This window comes from Mixophyes fleayi, chromosome 6 (genome assembly GCF_038048845.1).
Source record: "Mixophyes fleayi isolate aMixFle1 chromosome 6, aMixFle1.hap1, whole genome shotgun sequence".
NCBI lineage: Eukaryota > Metazoa > Chordata > Amphibia > Anura > Limnodynastidae > Mixophyes > Mixophyes fleayi.
In genome coordinates this window covers 76120249-76135867 of record NC_134407.1, presented here as the reverse complement: position 1 = coordinate 76135867, position 15619 = coordinate 76120249, and the positions used below count along the sequence as shown (strand labels likewise).

At 38.1% G+C, this 15619-nt stretch overlaps 1 protein-coding gene across 1 annotated transcript in view; it reads right to left on the bottom strand.

The window, feature by feature from the left end:
• Positions 1-930: 930 nt before the first annotated feature.
• GPRC5C (G protein-coupled receptor class C group 5 member C) overlaps positions 931-15619 on the bottom strand; it is a 29314-nt gene continuing 14625 nt past the window's right edge. Inside the window, exons 2-5 of the mRNA XM_075216872.1 lie at positions 9589-10624; positions 7806-7900; positions 2476-2607; positions 931-2053 (exon numbers count right to left, since the gene is read on the bottom strand). Coding sequence (XP_075072973.1) covers positions 2027-2053; positions 2476-2607; positions 7806-7900; positions 9589-10621 — 1287 coding nt within the window. The 5' untranslated portion in view covers positions 10622-10624 and the 3' untranslated portion in view covers positions 931-2026. The remainder of the gene's footprint in view (positions 2054-2475; positions 2608-7805; positions 7901-9588; positions 10625-15619) is intronic.

The window sequence follows — 15619 nt, the reverse complement described above, 5'->3', positions numbered from 1 at the left end:
TGCAAATGCAATTTGTTTTGCATGCAGGGAAACTACAGCCTGCTTTTTTGTTTGTAACACAAAAATACTGTTCAGTTTATTTTTAAATTGTGAAGTAGAAAAACACCCCTTCCCAACACTGAATCTAGCTGTACGTCTTAAAATTCCAGCTTCTAGCTGGGTTTTAATAAAGCTTACTGTTGTGGACATTCCAATGATCTGACTGGGTACAAGTTCTTCTGTCCCTACCCACTTGAAGACTGGGGACAAAGCAGAATAAGAAAAGTTGCCCAAGACTTTAGTCAACACACAATTTAAGACATCAGTTAATGCTGTCCATATATGACAAATACGCAAGTAAGGGCATAAATCAGGCATCAGGGACATGTACTGGCTGGCAAAGAAACCTCTTCTCAAATTATATTATTAATGTATCAGGTCCTAACAAATCCTGGCTTATAATTGATGTCATCTTCCCCATTATTTACAGGAGCGAGACATAGCACTGGATGAAAGGGGGCTAAAGAGGCCAACTATGGAAAAATTCACTGTATGCCTGGAGCTGCTAATTACACACAATTATCAAGTGTCAACATAAAGTTCCCTTTGTAAAGATAGCATGTGTGGGCAGCACCTGAAGAGGCCTTTGTGCCCTGAAAGCTTGCAACATGTATCAATGGAGTTAGCTGTATCATTTATATACTCAGTGTAGTAATTTTCTTCTACAAAATTAATCCTGCATCTAATATACAAAGCAAAGCAGCTTTGAGAAGTCTAGTGCAAGCTGCACTAATGAAAGGAAGCATTTGATTGGTTGCCATGGGTTACTGTACCATGTAAATGGTCAACTATATTACTATATAGCTTATGTGATTCCATAAGATGCAATTTAACCAAGGAATTACCAATTTTACTAGAACATATTTGAAAATAGCAGCACAACACAGGGTCTCATTTAAATAAAAGTTTTATTTTACTTTATCCAGAAAAAAAACAAACACACACACACACATATAAAGCCACAAGAACACATTTGGAATATAAGAATTTACAGAGGTTTCATGGACAATTTAAATAGAACACGTTTTCTCTTCTAGAAACCAGTACAGGAATGGGTCCTGCTGAGATGATTGGGAAAGCACAGTCACAGAAGATCACATGATTTCTGACACAATCAGATAACACACAAACATACAATCGCACATTCATACGCAAAATATAGTGTAAAAATAACAGTCTTTACATTTCTTTTATACAGAATGTTAAATAAAATATACACAAAAAATATTGCGTTTTTTTTCATTTTTAAAGTTAAAGAGACACTGCCCCGTAAATAACAAGTGAAATAAACGGACAAAAAGTTGTATTGAAGGCACCAAGATATTCAGTAGCATTTCGGCAGCAACTTTTAACCTTTAGTAGGGCTGAAAAGGTTGTCTTTCGCCATCCACTTAAGAGTGTATCTGTCATGAACACACAGTGGGGCAGCCATTTTGTGTGCCGAGCCGATAATCATGAAAATTGTGTTTGTCAACTCACTAAAAACTAATGACATAATTGAGACATGAGGCACAAAATGGCTGACACCATAATCTGTAGGCAATAGATGAGCTTCAAAAATGACTGTGCAAATAAAGCATCAAACCGCACGCGGTTGCATAATGTAACGCCATATTAACCTGCAGTTAATAAATTTGACCTTGCAATGACCTCTAATTATTTCCAAAATCATGTTAAACAATTCACTTGCTGGCTGTACGGGTGAAACATAAGATAGTTGAATGTTGCTTTTTAAATCAGTTGATATAAAATGCTTGCTTTGGCATTGAATACATACTAGCATGTTGAAAAATCAGTTACTTTTCAACAGTAGTTATGATGTTATGAAAATGAACGCCCACCAATGACATATGCCATTTTACCAAACATTCTATTAAATATGTTCTGCAGTTAGAGTGTCGGCTATGTGTTCAATAATTAGGTACTGATCTTTGTTTTTGTAAGACGGGGGAGGATTTCCAGCTTTGGTCATTGTAGAATTAGGATTTCACCATTTACTGTACGGGGAGTTCGGCTAAAACAAAAAAAGAACATATATAAACAATAGTCTTCCAGATACAACAAACTATGATATTTTAGCTACTTAAATTCGGCACTTCTCTCTATAACCAATGATACTTAATCATCAGTAATGTTACAATATGTGTCTCAAGTAACTGTGTTCGATCATTACATTAATTGTGATATTCATATCTGAGTCCTTACGGTTATCTTGTATGATTATTTAGCAATGACAGGTTAAAGAGATATGACCAATCTTAAACATGAAATGATTAATATTTCCAGCATTTTCATGTACAGGTCAGTTTAGAAAGGAGATTATAGAATGGTAAATATATTGCATGCAATGACTAAGGTGTGACATTGCAGATGTCCATCAGTGAACACACATACTATGACCAACACCTACTAAACATATATACACAGTCATCATACCTGTGCATTATTTGCATTGTGCCGGGTCTGTGCAGCATATGCATCCTCTGCCCTCAACGTGGAGTTTCCGCTGGTAGCTGGATGAGTGTTGGCTGTGGCTCTAGGGATTACTACATCATATGGAAGTTCTGTCTGTGGCAACATAAAAATAGGAAACATGGTTAGAAATTAAAAATACAGACAAAGATAACAAGAAATATAACAAGGATATATACCTGAACATTAATACAAATATATTTTGCTGGGCCCCTTAAGGAACCACTAAACCAAATATACAAGTTGACTTATATAAAAGTAGCTACTAATAAAATAAATAGATTATATATATATATATATATATATATATATAAAACTTTATACCAAATCTATTCTGTTCTAACAATCCTGGCCAGTGGTCGAAGTGGCGGTATGAAAAATGTAATGGGAATACAAGTGAATGGGAATTGATAGTTTTACAATGAAGGCAGTAGAAGTGGAGGTATGGCAAACCACCGTATACACCCCCACGTCAACCAATGATCACACATATAAAATGGAATATATGACTAGCATTCTTCACAACACCTCTAAACCATTCCTGAAATTATAGGACCCATGGGCTTCCTACATTTTCGCATACCCTTCTTGTTATAATTTTTCAATCTTTTAGACTCGATCCACCTGATCCTACCTCCCTCCCTGCTACATCCCCTCCTATTCTCTAGCCTCCCCCCTTTTTCTCTCTTCATCTTTTCAGTCCACACCGCCTCCCTACTTGAGCCTATATTTCCTACCTTCGTTCCTTTCTCACCTTTAGGAAAATATAAAAACCAGTTCGGTTTTTTCTTTCTATATTTTCAGTCTCTTAAATGATTGTCTGATTACATTTTGTCTGTATTCTTATTCCTTTTTCACACCAAACACTGTTTATACAATTATTTTCTGGTGAGTATTTATATATTTCACATCTTTATTTGACACCTCTTGATGTTGTGATATACTGAACTTTGCATAAAACAAAGTTGATAAAATAATACCAAGAAAGGATTTTTATTTTATTTTCTAGCAATCATATAATTGTATATCACTTCACGGCTTAGGGATCAGTAGGGTTTATCTTTACGTCACTGAATATTTAGCAGTAAAACATACACATAGGTTATGCTGCACAAGATGAAAATAAGTATGGTGAATTGATTGCTCTGAAGAGAGAAGGTCAGATCAAATAGCTTCAACTTGCTTTTCAATTCTTGCTTTTTCACAATCTCTGTAAATCCCAAAAAACAAAACTGACTTTTCACGCCCATATTATGTCCCTATACAAAGTAAAGGGTGGGCAGAAAAAAACCTATTCAATTGTAACATTCTCACACATGCAATAAATCGTTGTTATCTGTATTTGCTCAGAAAACGTGTGGTGGGAGGATTCAGGGACCATTAAGGATTCAGGCACAAATACATTTGAAACACATACTGATATACAGTTACATAGAACTGTAAAGTATGTAAAATATGTCTATTTTATTTATTATTAGAGAGTTTCTGCAGTGGGTAGTCAGGGTCTTAAGACTGTGATTAAGTCCCCAACTTTTTTTTTTTGCAGCCCTGCTCCGATACCGTCTTGCAGGGGCACCAGAGCAGGGAAATGACACTACCACTATTAAGTTGTATTGCCTGGCAGGATGGCACCCACCTGGTCTGTTATACAAACTTATTTAGCCATTCATTGGTGGCTGAGATGGCATGTTTCAAACAGCTTAGCCGCCAAGAAATTATGAAAACTGGGTTACCCAGTACTTTGCCACCAACCAATCCCAAGTGGTTTTCCACGCCATGTGTTTCCCCATCACTGACAGTCAATCGCAGTCTCGGGCATTCTATTATTTGATGATTTAGCAGCAGGCAGCATTAGTTAGCAGTTGTATATTAGTTGCTACTCCCCAGTGGATTACAAGGGTCGAGAAAAATTATTTTAATTTTTATTTAATAGCAGTAAATGAGGGTTTGGACAGTGTTTTATTAAATTAAACTTTATTTGAAAATGCGTTTTTTTTTTAAACACATTTTGGTACAATGGTCAAAGTTCTTATAGAACCCTGTCCATTATACTGGAACAACTGAGGTGGCAAAGTTGCCACTCCAAGGGTTACAGCCTTGTTCACAACCCCCACCACTTTTCAGCACAGGGCTGGTAATCTTTGTGATGAGGGTCTTTTTTGGAAACCAGAACAGGCTGTGTGACGTTGGGACTGATTGAGAATTTGTGGAACGAACTCTGCACAATTTATGAATTCATTTATTATTGCGCACAGTGGGATTAAAACATATTTCAATATGAATCCCACTAGTAATGCAATCAGGGCTGCAGAAAACAGTCCAGGACTCAGTAACCGAGTGCCAATTTCACATGCTCAAAAAATTCCAACTTATCACGTCGAACTGAATTGGCCCCATAGAGCTTAATACAACAGTGCTTCTCTTTGCCAAGTTTGGTAAGGTGCATTTTTGGCTATGTTAGCAGTAACTGTTGAAGAAAAACTCCAAACATATTTGAGTGCATTGCTCTACTCAGTAACAAGATATCTCCTGTACAAACCACTTCAATAAATTGACATAAATACATCTCCCTCATACACCACGAGCCCGTTTAGTACCAGATATATTCTCCCCTCACTATAACTGTGCTGCCTTCAGACATTATAAAGAAATACTACTGCATATGCTGTAATACAGGACTCTCACAATTGCTCTGGTGTCTTTCTAATCACATCCTTCTTTCCATTCTGTTTATAGTTGTCATATTAAATCTAACAAAGCTAAGGCTTATGTCCATAGCAAAGAAGGAACTGTGCGCTAAGACCTTTCATGGAATTTTATTTGTCTGTCCAACAACAACTGGAAGATATTGGAGTGAAATAAAAATATGTGAGAACTTGATGGGAGTTTCCATTTTAAAATACAATTTTATAAAATAATTTTCCTTACCAATAATTGTACAATTATGGGGAGGCTTCTGTAGGACCCCCAAAATTACATGCATTTAACAGGGTCCCAACACCTAAATATAGCCAGGACCTCTACTGAACTGATTTTTAATGGCTTTTAATTAGAGCCGCTGCCTTGAACCCCGATGGAGAGAGATGATCCCCAGTACGTTACCTCTGTTGTCGGGAAAAGGAGAGCATTTAGTAAAATTGATTTTTAAAGTGAAAAGCCGCTTTAAAACAAGGATTCACAAATGTAATATTGGAACCAGATAGAAGCGGTGATGGCATTATTACAAATCATATTGAAGTACAGAGGGGGGGTTATATGACACCTGTCCTGACCTCAGCAGTGTTAACTGGTGGGTGTGGATGGTTCTCACATTAGTGATTACTATGAGGCACGTCATTGGGAGAACTCCTGGATGCAGCAGGCTGTATTTTTAGTCCATCTAGCATTTGAAGTTGTCACAAGCACTGAGTGTGGTTCTTACAGTAATCTATAAATCACTATTTTGAAAACTATTCATGCAGGGTTCATCTCCTAGCGAACACAGAACAGGGCAACGTCCTATGGGAGGCTCTACAATGGTCACCAAGTATAAGCACTTATACAATCCTGTATTGCTATGGGTTAAATCACACATCTGTGCTATTACTGTATCATCATGTTGTAAAACAAGTTGGATATATGAACTTTGTTTGCTATAGACACATGTTTCATGCTTCAGCATTGGCAATTCGTTTAATCACGTGAATATTCTATTGCTATTATTATCTACAGGTTGGTTTACAGCTGTATACAATATATTGCTGTGATTGGCTACAGGTTAGTCTAGCTCTGTCAATATATTAGTGCTCTGAATTTGGCCTGTGGGCCTACTGTTCTGAACTAGTTCTGGTGTCAAAAACTTATCACTGTAATGAGTTTGACAACAGCATTTTTATTTTTTTTTCTAATTAACCCACACAAATCACACACGTAAATTTAATCAGTCTCACCTGCTCTAGACCTGTGAACAAAAATAATATTTAAATTTCTTGATATAGGTTCTCAAGAAGTGTAAAGATAGACCAGCTTGTGTGTGGCTGTTCTCTCAATTTAGTTTTTATTTTTCTTTCTTTCCACTAAATGGACTTTGCATTGGCTAACCAAAACTATTTCAAAGTCTAACTGAATTTGATCGCTCTGTATGGAAAATCTGGTTGGCCTCTTTACTACAAGATCTTTGCAATTTGTAATAATGTGAACCCAGATCCAGTTGTTCATTGAACAAGCCAAACTAGATCTGCCGATGCAATATTTTTTAAATGAACCTTTCTGGCTTCCATGTATGCTTTTCAGCCATTATTATCATCATCATCATCATGGGGAACAATTTGTATTGTCCTAGAAAATGACACTACTCTGCTGTGTAATCTGCTTTAGTTTCAATTGTATCCAGAAAGAGCTTGGTGTCATATGGAAGAGCAGCAAAAACAAAAAAGTTTTATAAGTACATGGATGAAAAGCATAGAATGGAAGAGAAAGAGAACACAATGCATTTATTAAACGTTGCAGGAGAGTATGTAAAAGCCAATACATCACAATACATTACAGCCACATGAAGATGTTAACCCCCTTTCATTGCGTAGTATGTTTTGATATATAGGAACAAAATATCAGAGGAAGCAATTCATAATATGCCGAGTCTGATTACCAGGGTTACTAAACTAATTCAGCTTGGTGATTGTTTGCTGATGAAGAAACATTGTGTAATCATTGGCTAAATGTATTTGTATCATTCTTTGCTAACATTTCTATAGCGCCAGCATGCTCCACAGCGCTGTAAAGTAAATACTGAATCGTTTTTCCACTTAATTTTTTCAGCTCTCTGCTTCAGGTACAACTGTATTTACTGTACAGAGGGTGACGTGTTGTATTAAGGAGCTGACAACAACATTAAGTGATTAATTTATACAAACATTCTTGTTTTAGGACTTTACCTAGATTGTATGAAGGCAGTAGCGATGTAGCAAGCTCACCAGTCAGTATAGCTGCTATTAATTTGTCTGCACTCACATACAGAATAAGGTGAATTGTCTACGGAACAGTTTTGAAACTTTTGTTCATCTCTACATCAAATTGCGTATGCATTCCCCTGTGATAGGCACAATTAAACAGAGAAATGTTGAGTTCACAATGGTGTGCGCAAGTTTAAGAAGGGTTGACTCTTGGCTGGGAGCATGGGTTGCCATGAATAGCTGCACAGTGTAACATGAAGTCTGCACAGTCACAGAGCAGCACGTATGCCAACTCTGTAAGAGGAAAACATTGGAGTGAAAAAGTAGCAGAGAAAACAGCCTCAGAGTCACTGAGCCTCTTACCGTGTTCTTAGTTATAAGTGCCATCTCCGTGGGCTGGTAGACATTGCTTCTTAACTGTCCACTGTATCCACTGTATGGAGATACTGGCCTCTTGGCTGGCAGAAGACAAAAACAAATAGGATTATAATATCCAAGTTCTAAGTTAATTGTCTGAGTACTGGATTTTCTACAAATAACTCGAATAAGCAACCACGAATGCCTAAAGTAGCAGATGATCACATGAAAACATCTTGTAACAATCAAAAGTAAATATAAAAGATGCTAGAGAACCTACAGAGAAATTAAGACATTTGACATAAAAGGTCCAAAATAACTAATTCTAGGGCTGTTCTAGGGCTGTTCCAGGTCGTGCTAATTAAAAAGTCTCTCCGTGTTCGTACAAGCAACATAGGCACATAAGTGACCATTAGGCACACAAGTGACCATAAGATTTTATCCTGTCCTCCTAGCCAGAGCCTCAAGGGCTGCTACATGGGATCTTCCTGTTTTTTTGCATACTGAACCAGAAAATAAAACTTTGTTTGCCAAATTTTAAAAACACAAAAAAACCTTTAAATGGCAGCGGAGCGTGGGGTGGGGGCGGGAGGACCAATCATTTGCTGCAATCAGTAGCTTTTATTCTCCATAATGCAGCTTTTGATAGTCCTACCTCAAACACCTTCCCTCCCAACCCCTAGTTTACTGCCTGGGCTGTAACAGAAATAAAGAAGCCCTGGGAACAATGGCTGCACCGAGTTGGGGTTTCAATTAGGGAGAGTAAAATCTTTTTTTTTTTTTCAGGTGGTAGTGCAGCTATAAGCCTTTAAAGTTTAACAATAACTGCAATATATCCAAACGAAAGATTCATGATTATTTATATTAAGGGGACAAATATACATAAATGTATGCTGTGAAATTACTCCACAATAAAAAAAAAAAGATCAAGTGTTTAAAGTTAAAGTTGTGGGGGGGGGGAATAAAACAAAACGAATAGGTCATAGATATAAAAACATTTTTATTTATTTTTTTAGATATAAACCTTTTTATTTATTTTTTTAAAATGAACCATTAACATGAAGTTTCTGAGGCTACTGAAGAAGACCCACTGCTGCCTTTTCACTGTCAAAACTTGTTATGTTGTGTTTTGGAAAAATAAACTGCCTGTAGTTGATAAATAAATACCAATTCATGCAGTATACAATTTACAGACAGGACAGACCAATAGAGGAAACACAATTCAGAAGTGTACTGAGAAAGTTAGTCGTTTATCTATAGTTTTCATAGGGAAGTCCACCTTCAGGAAAATTACAATAATTGGCTGGAATATAACCTCCTGAAACTTTTACCAAGTACATTGTTTTTTTCTTTACTAGCTTCTGCATGTTCCTTCCATGTCTACGTAGGAGCAGTAAAATACAGTAGGAGCAGAAAATACTTATTTTCATTGCTCTAGAGTAGTACACAAAATCTCTCTCTGAATACACCATTATCCAAAGCCGAGAGAGAATCCAAGAACAGTTACAATAAACAGCTATTATCTGATTATATAATTATATGGCAGAAAAGAACAAAAGGAAGCTAGTAAAGCCACATGAATGCACTTAGTAAAAGTAGCAGTAGCGCTTGTGCAAGAAAATAAATGCAAGTCATCTGAAGGTAGCCAATCCCTACATGCTGACAAGATATACCTCGTGTGGCCAAAATGAAAACAGTTTGTCGCTAAGCACTCAAGCAAAAGGATCAGACAGTGTATGGCCAACTTTAATATTCTAGGAAATAAGGAAATTCAGCTATAAGCACTTACCAGTTTGTGGCTCATCCATGGAAAAGGCTTTGTTCTCCACATGCATGTTCTGCAAGGTTTGTTCCTTGAAGATGGTTTCATAACCTACCCCTCTAGTAGGGTACAGTTCTTCTTCAAATGTCTGTTCCAAACTTGGCTTGGTCAACTGAGAGATCTCAGGAATGATGTAGAGAAAGATGAAGGTCCAGGCATTAGAAACCAGAGCAATGGCCAATGTGGGGTCATCCCAATATACAGGTTTCCCAACAATGCCATTTCCATACACATACATAACAATCCAGACTATCCAAATGCAAATGGATAGGAAAAGAGTGAGTATAATAAAGACTGCATGCTTCCTCCAGTGGCCATACCGTCCACACAAGGCAGGCCATGCGGTCAGAAATCCTGCAGCGATGAGGAACATAACATAGATGAGTGCCATTACAAAGTCCGCATTTGCAATTGCACATGGCTGCTGCACTGTTGCAGCTGTCCGTACGATGGTGATAATGAGCCACTCTGTATTGATAATAGCTTCCACTAGAGAAAGGGCTACGGCTATACCAAAAATCCACCAGCCACTTGGCCCAGTGTTTTTCCTTACCAGGTAGTTCAGATTCACTGCATGTGTGCACAAGCAGGAGAAACAGATGGCAAAGAACACACCAAAAAGAAATCTTCGTGATGCACAGGTGGAGTAGTTTTGTTTGACCACCATATCGAAGACAAGACAGAAAAGGCCATTTGTGCCAAGGAGAAAAAACACCTGAGTACCCAGCATGCTTTTCTTCCTCTTGTCTTGGATGAAAGGGGTGCTGGCTACCAAGACAATAGTAAGAATGAAAGAGGATATAATGCCAGCACTTGTAATGGCTTGTAGAACTATCCCCCACACAGATGACAGGTCACATAAATTATAGTACACTGGATCTAAGCCTTCTCCACATCCGTTGGGAGGGGTTTGAGCATTAGCCAAATAAGAGAAGCTGGACAGAAGACTGAAGGAAGCCAGGAAGGTCCAAGATTTGCAGAGGTACCTCAGAGAAGCCATGTCCTACAAACAAAGATGGAGAGATGCTATTAAAAACAAATGTCTATTTATAAACTTTCTAAAGGAACAAAAACCGTATGTATAAACTGGGGCCTATTTCACTTAAAAAAAATTAAAAAATAATTAAGAACCTCTTCATTAAACATGTGCAGAAAACCTTAATTATTTGTATATTCACATGGGTGGGAGGTTTCATACAACGGAGTCTTGCTCCCCAACTGCATCCGCCTAATGCCCCCATTCTGCTCTCAAAAGAGCAAAACAGAAAGTCTCTTCTGACTGGAGCATACTCAGTCCTGCTCATGCATCAAAGAGACCTTTCCCTCTGTTCTTTTGACAGCAGTTCAGGGGCCCGGGAGCAAAGGCCGACATCAACGGGCTCCTACCCAAACTTTGTTATGGGGCCCTTGCTGACAGTTCATGCTGAGGAGAGTAGATCAACCACATCCAGTTTGTTTTTACTTTAGGGCAGACAATAGAAATGCATGGCTCTTCAGGTGTAGGGACAAAGAGCCAGCGGGTGGAGAGATATGCTGGGATTTCTGGTTCCACAACCTCTCCAGAACCACAGGTTGCATACCAATAACTTAAAATAAATGCGGACAAGCAGAAGCTGGAACAGTTAGCAAACCACAGACTCTATCTTTTGCTTCAGAGAGACGGAACTTTATGATAACAGCTGACTTCTGTTTTCATTAAGGCTATAAATTGTTCACACAATGTCACCATACATGTTTATGATTACAAAACATATTGCTCTCCATCTGACAGTCAAAGAACATTGTAACCCTTCCAATCCCAGAAGCTTCTGAAGATTAGCCCCACAGGGTTTGTCAGGACCCTCTGGAGACCAAATAGTTAAATCTGCCAGTAGTATAGGTTAAGCAGTCACACATGACTGCACTTTCCATGTGGTTTTGTCAACAACATCAGTAAAAAACGTGCAAAGTGGAACATAGCCTGCAAACTAGTTTCTACCAGCCAAGAACTTACACTAAAAACAACAGCAACATTTTTAGACTTATGATGTTAAATTATGACCCGTTTCACCTGCTTCCCAACTGTTTAAAACCTGCCATCTGTGCAATAAAAGCCTTCATTGTCTCTCAAATGTGTCCGTTTGGCTTTTAAAGCATAAATCCCACATAGAAAGTTTAATTATCTTAAACAGCAAGTGAAGTACATTTTAAGCATGCGCCTTCTATCTCCTTTTCAAAATATGGCTGGCAGTAACACACACAGGCTCCCAGCTCCCAGCATATCATGTGAAGGCAAAGGGGAAAGAAGGACAGGCAGTATTTTACAGTACAGACAGAACTCAGAGGTGTGTTCCCAAGCCTTCGTACATCACGTGTCAAGTGACTGTGGTTGCCATGGTAGTCACATGACGCTGCGGAAACTGCAGAATTATATATAATCAATAACAGCTTGTAGAAAGAAAAAAAAAAAACAATGAAAAAAAAGGGTAATCACCAAGTTTGATCTTATGGCCTGCCACTTCAGACAGGTGGTTTAACAGTGCTTTTTAATTTTGGCATGTTGCTGTAGGCCGGAGAGGGGGAGGGGGGTCACTGACACAATGCAGCTAGTAGCTAGTTGTTCATCATCATCATAATTTATTTATATAGCGCCACTAATTCCGCAGCGCTGTACAGAGAACTCACTCACATCAGTTCCTGCCCCATTGGAGCTTACAGTCTAAATTCCCTAATCTAATCAGAGGGTTGGGAGGTAGGTCACTGCTCCTCTGCTCAACTAGCGAATACTGGAAGAAAATGATCTACCTCAATGGATAGACCTCTTGTTGACTTGGATTCCTAAATGCTATTTTCAAAAACCAAGAGGCAGAAAGGCTGGTTGTCCAATTATGTCACTATACTTCAGAAGAAACACCCATCTTAGAACTCCTCTGTTCTTACAGCATATAAATACACAAGGTTGAAACATGGTTAAATCACTATGGTCGAGATTGTTAAAATAAACAACTGCAAACTATAGACATGCCACTTAAATGCTTTTGCTTAGGGCATCTGGCGACTTAAAGCAACTTAATTACGCACAATGTTTGATATATATATATATATATATATATATATTTATTATATTAATATATACACAGTATGTATACATATATATGATCTAACCTCATAACAAGAAAGTTGACAAATCATCCTCACAGAAGGAGCCCATGGATGACAATTGAATTATTTACAATAAGAAAGCAATTTTAGATCTATTTAGTCTAACCTCCTTTTGGTCTGGAGAAGAAATAACAAGGGCAGATTTAACATTCAAATCTTTTTGCAGCAAAGTAGCAACATCACAAGAAGCCTAAATTATCGCAATTCTTTGAGGAGACAGAACGCAGTGCTGCTGCTAGCAGATTCAGGCCAGGCAGCAGCATGATTATATACTTAAAGCAGCAATAATTAACTGCAATACAAAAGGCCTTTATTTAAAATACAAATATCACAAGGGAACCAACTATGCGGCTACTGAGTAGGTTGCTAGGTGAACGTCTCATGATCTGGCATTTGTCAAGGTAATGTTTACGCAATCTGTCACCTAGGAAGCAGATTTTATCTGGGGTATTGCATTTGAGTTGTCTGTACCACACCCATCCATTACCAGCACACACCTACTCTATCTTGTGCCCCACAAAATTGTGCTGCCATTGATCTTGATTCCATTCATATATGCGGGAGGTCAGAAGCAAAGATAAGTGCAATAAACTTTGACTTTTAAAACTTCCTTTGCTTGTTTCATGAACACAAAAATGGAAACTTGTGTATTTTACAGCATACATTGACAAGTTTATTTAGTATAGTGAGAATTATTCAGAAATATTGTATATTGTACTTGCTGACCCTCAGAGAATCTCCGGGAGATTCTCAAAATAGTTGTAATCTCACAAACTCCAGAGAGAATCTGACAAACTCCCTGAAGCCAGGCCAGAAGGGTGAACGCTGGGGCCAAGGCTAAGCGTGATGGCATGATCTTCATCATCAAGGTCCGCCCACCTATACATAATGACACAATCATCAGCCCTGTGACGCAATTTGCAACATTGTGCTTTGGTGGCAGGGCATTATTACACTCTCCTGAACTGGAGCTCGGAAAAGTCTGGAACTATTTATTATTTGTAGTTATATAAACTGTGAGCGATGTGTCATCAAGGTACATATAAAAAAAAAAAAACAATCAGACTTTCCGACTGGACTTTCACTGCAGTGTTTGTGTGCTATAGAAGATTTTCTATCGCTGCTTTTTAAAAAATAGACCCCTTAGAATCTTTTTGCGACTCTGAATTTAAATAGATTTTCCACTTTCCTTTCTCCCTTCCCAATACGAATACTTGCCTGGTACCCCAACCATTCGCTCTATCTAACAAGATCACAGAAGTACATATAACCAGCAACATTGCCCATCACCTTTGTCACTGCTTATCTCTCTTTGTAGCAGGAAAGACCTGACATTGCAACTCTATGGCTTTCAGTATGAGCCAGTGATCTCTCCTGGGCAACAACCCCCACCAATTTACTATTATTGGGAAGGTAGGGGAATAAAACAAATGGTATTATTTACGATGCTTAAATTATCATACCACTACTAATTTGCTGGAAAGTCAGCAACACATGATTCCTATAAAGGAACCACTAATTATAAAATGTAAGTTGCTTTGTATACAAAGGTTACTGGTAACCTTCACAAATATGAATGTAAAGGTTGCAGTGGCTTATCAGAACTACACAATATATATCATCATCATTTATTTATATAGCGCCACTGATTCCGCAGCGCTGTAAAGAGAACTCACTCACATCAGTCCCTGCCCCATTGGAGCTTACAATCTAAATTCTCTAATATACACACACAGACAGGGAGAGATATATATATTTTTTTTACATAAACTAATTTGCTTTTTACTTACTGACACTCAATTTTACAGATAGTAGGTTTTACTAGCAGTCCTGCAACATTTATTTTGATATTTTAGGGCTATAACAAATAATCCCCTACATTTTGGTTATGACTAAAAACAAAGTATTCAAAATATGCCCAAGGAGCTTACATTGACTATATTTATTTTGTAGCATAAAAAGTGAAAAGATAAAGGACATATGCATCATGGCGAATATGGAAGAAACAGCAACGCATTCCGCTCTTTTCTCCATATTTGCCTTTGAACAGTTGTACGAGGCTGACTGGTTGGGGGCATGGTCAGTGGAGGAGTCAGAATGAGGTAATGAATGGTAATTATGTTAATCATTAGCCAGTGGCCTGTTTCACCATCCCTACTTCCGGGGTTAAAATCCTCTGTCACTTCTGCTTCATTTTAGGGCAATACGGTGTTATATTTAATACATAACTGTGATATATGGAGCAGCTCAGGTGATGAACTGGGGTTCTATGGAGCCTATTTAACAAAGTACTTTTAGCCTAAAATGACAAAATAAAGTTTTAAAGCTATTTATAACTAAAGGATTGCAGCGTCCCACTGACTTCGTACACAAAACCAGTCCCCATAAAAGTTTCTATGAGGACTGTGGTGTTGGGCGATTTAACAAGTTCCGAAAAGCAAAGATTTTTGCAACATGACCGCAATACCCAACTGAAGATAATGTTAGTCACTGAGGCCTATGGGGAGAGCATTGTGGGAGAGGGATGATCGGATCCCTCACCACAGATTACCAGTGATCATGACTGGAGGGGAGAGCAAGTATGTCTCTGCACATGTGCAAGGCAACTCTGCCATAGTTGCCCGAAGAGGAGAGCCAGACAATGGGACTTTTAAGGTAAGTGAAATCATCAACGGGACAGAGTGTTCTTTAGGGATGATTTTCTAATAAATGGGGCCAAAAAAAATCATCTGTTGATAATTAACGGGGAAAAACCAAATATGTGCATTACTGCACAGAACTCTAAATCTTTTATCTTTTGGCATCACTTTTCAAGAATGTCCTTTAGCATCAGCCGTGACTTGTCAGTTGGACATAC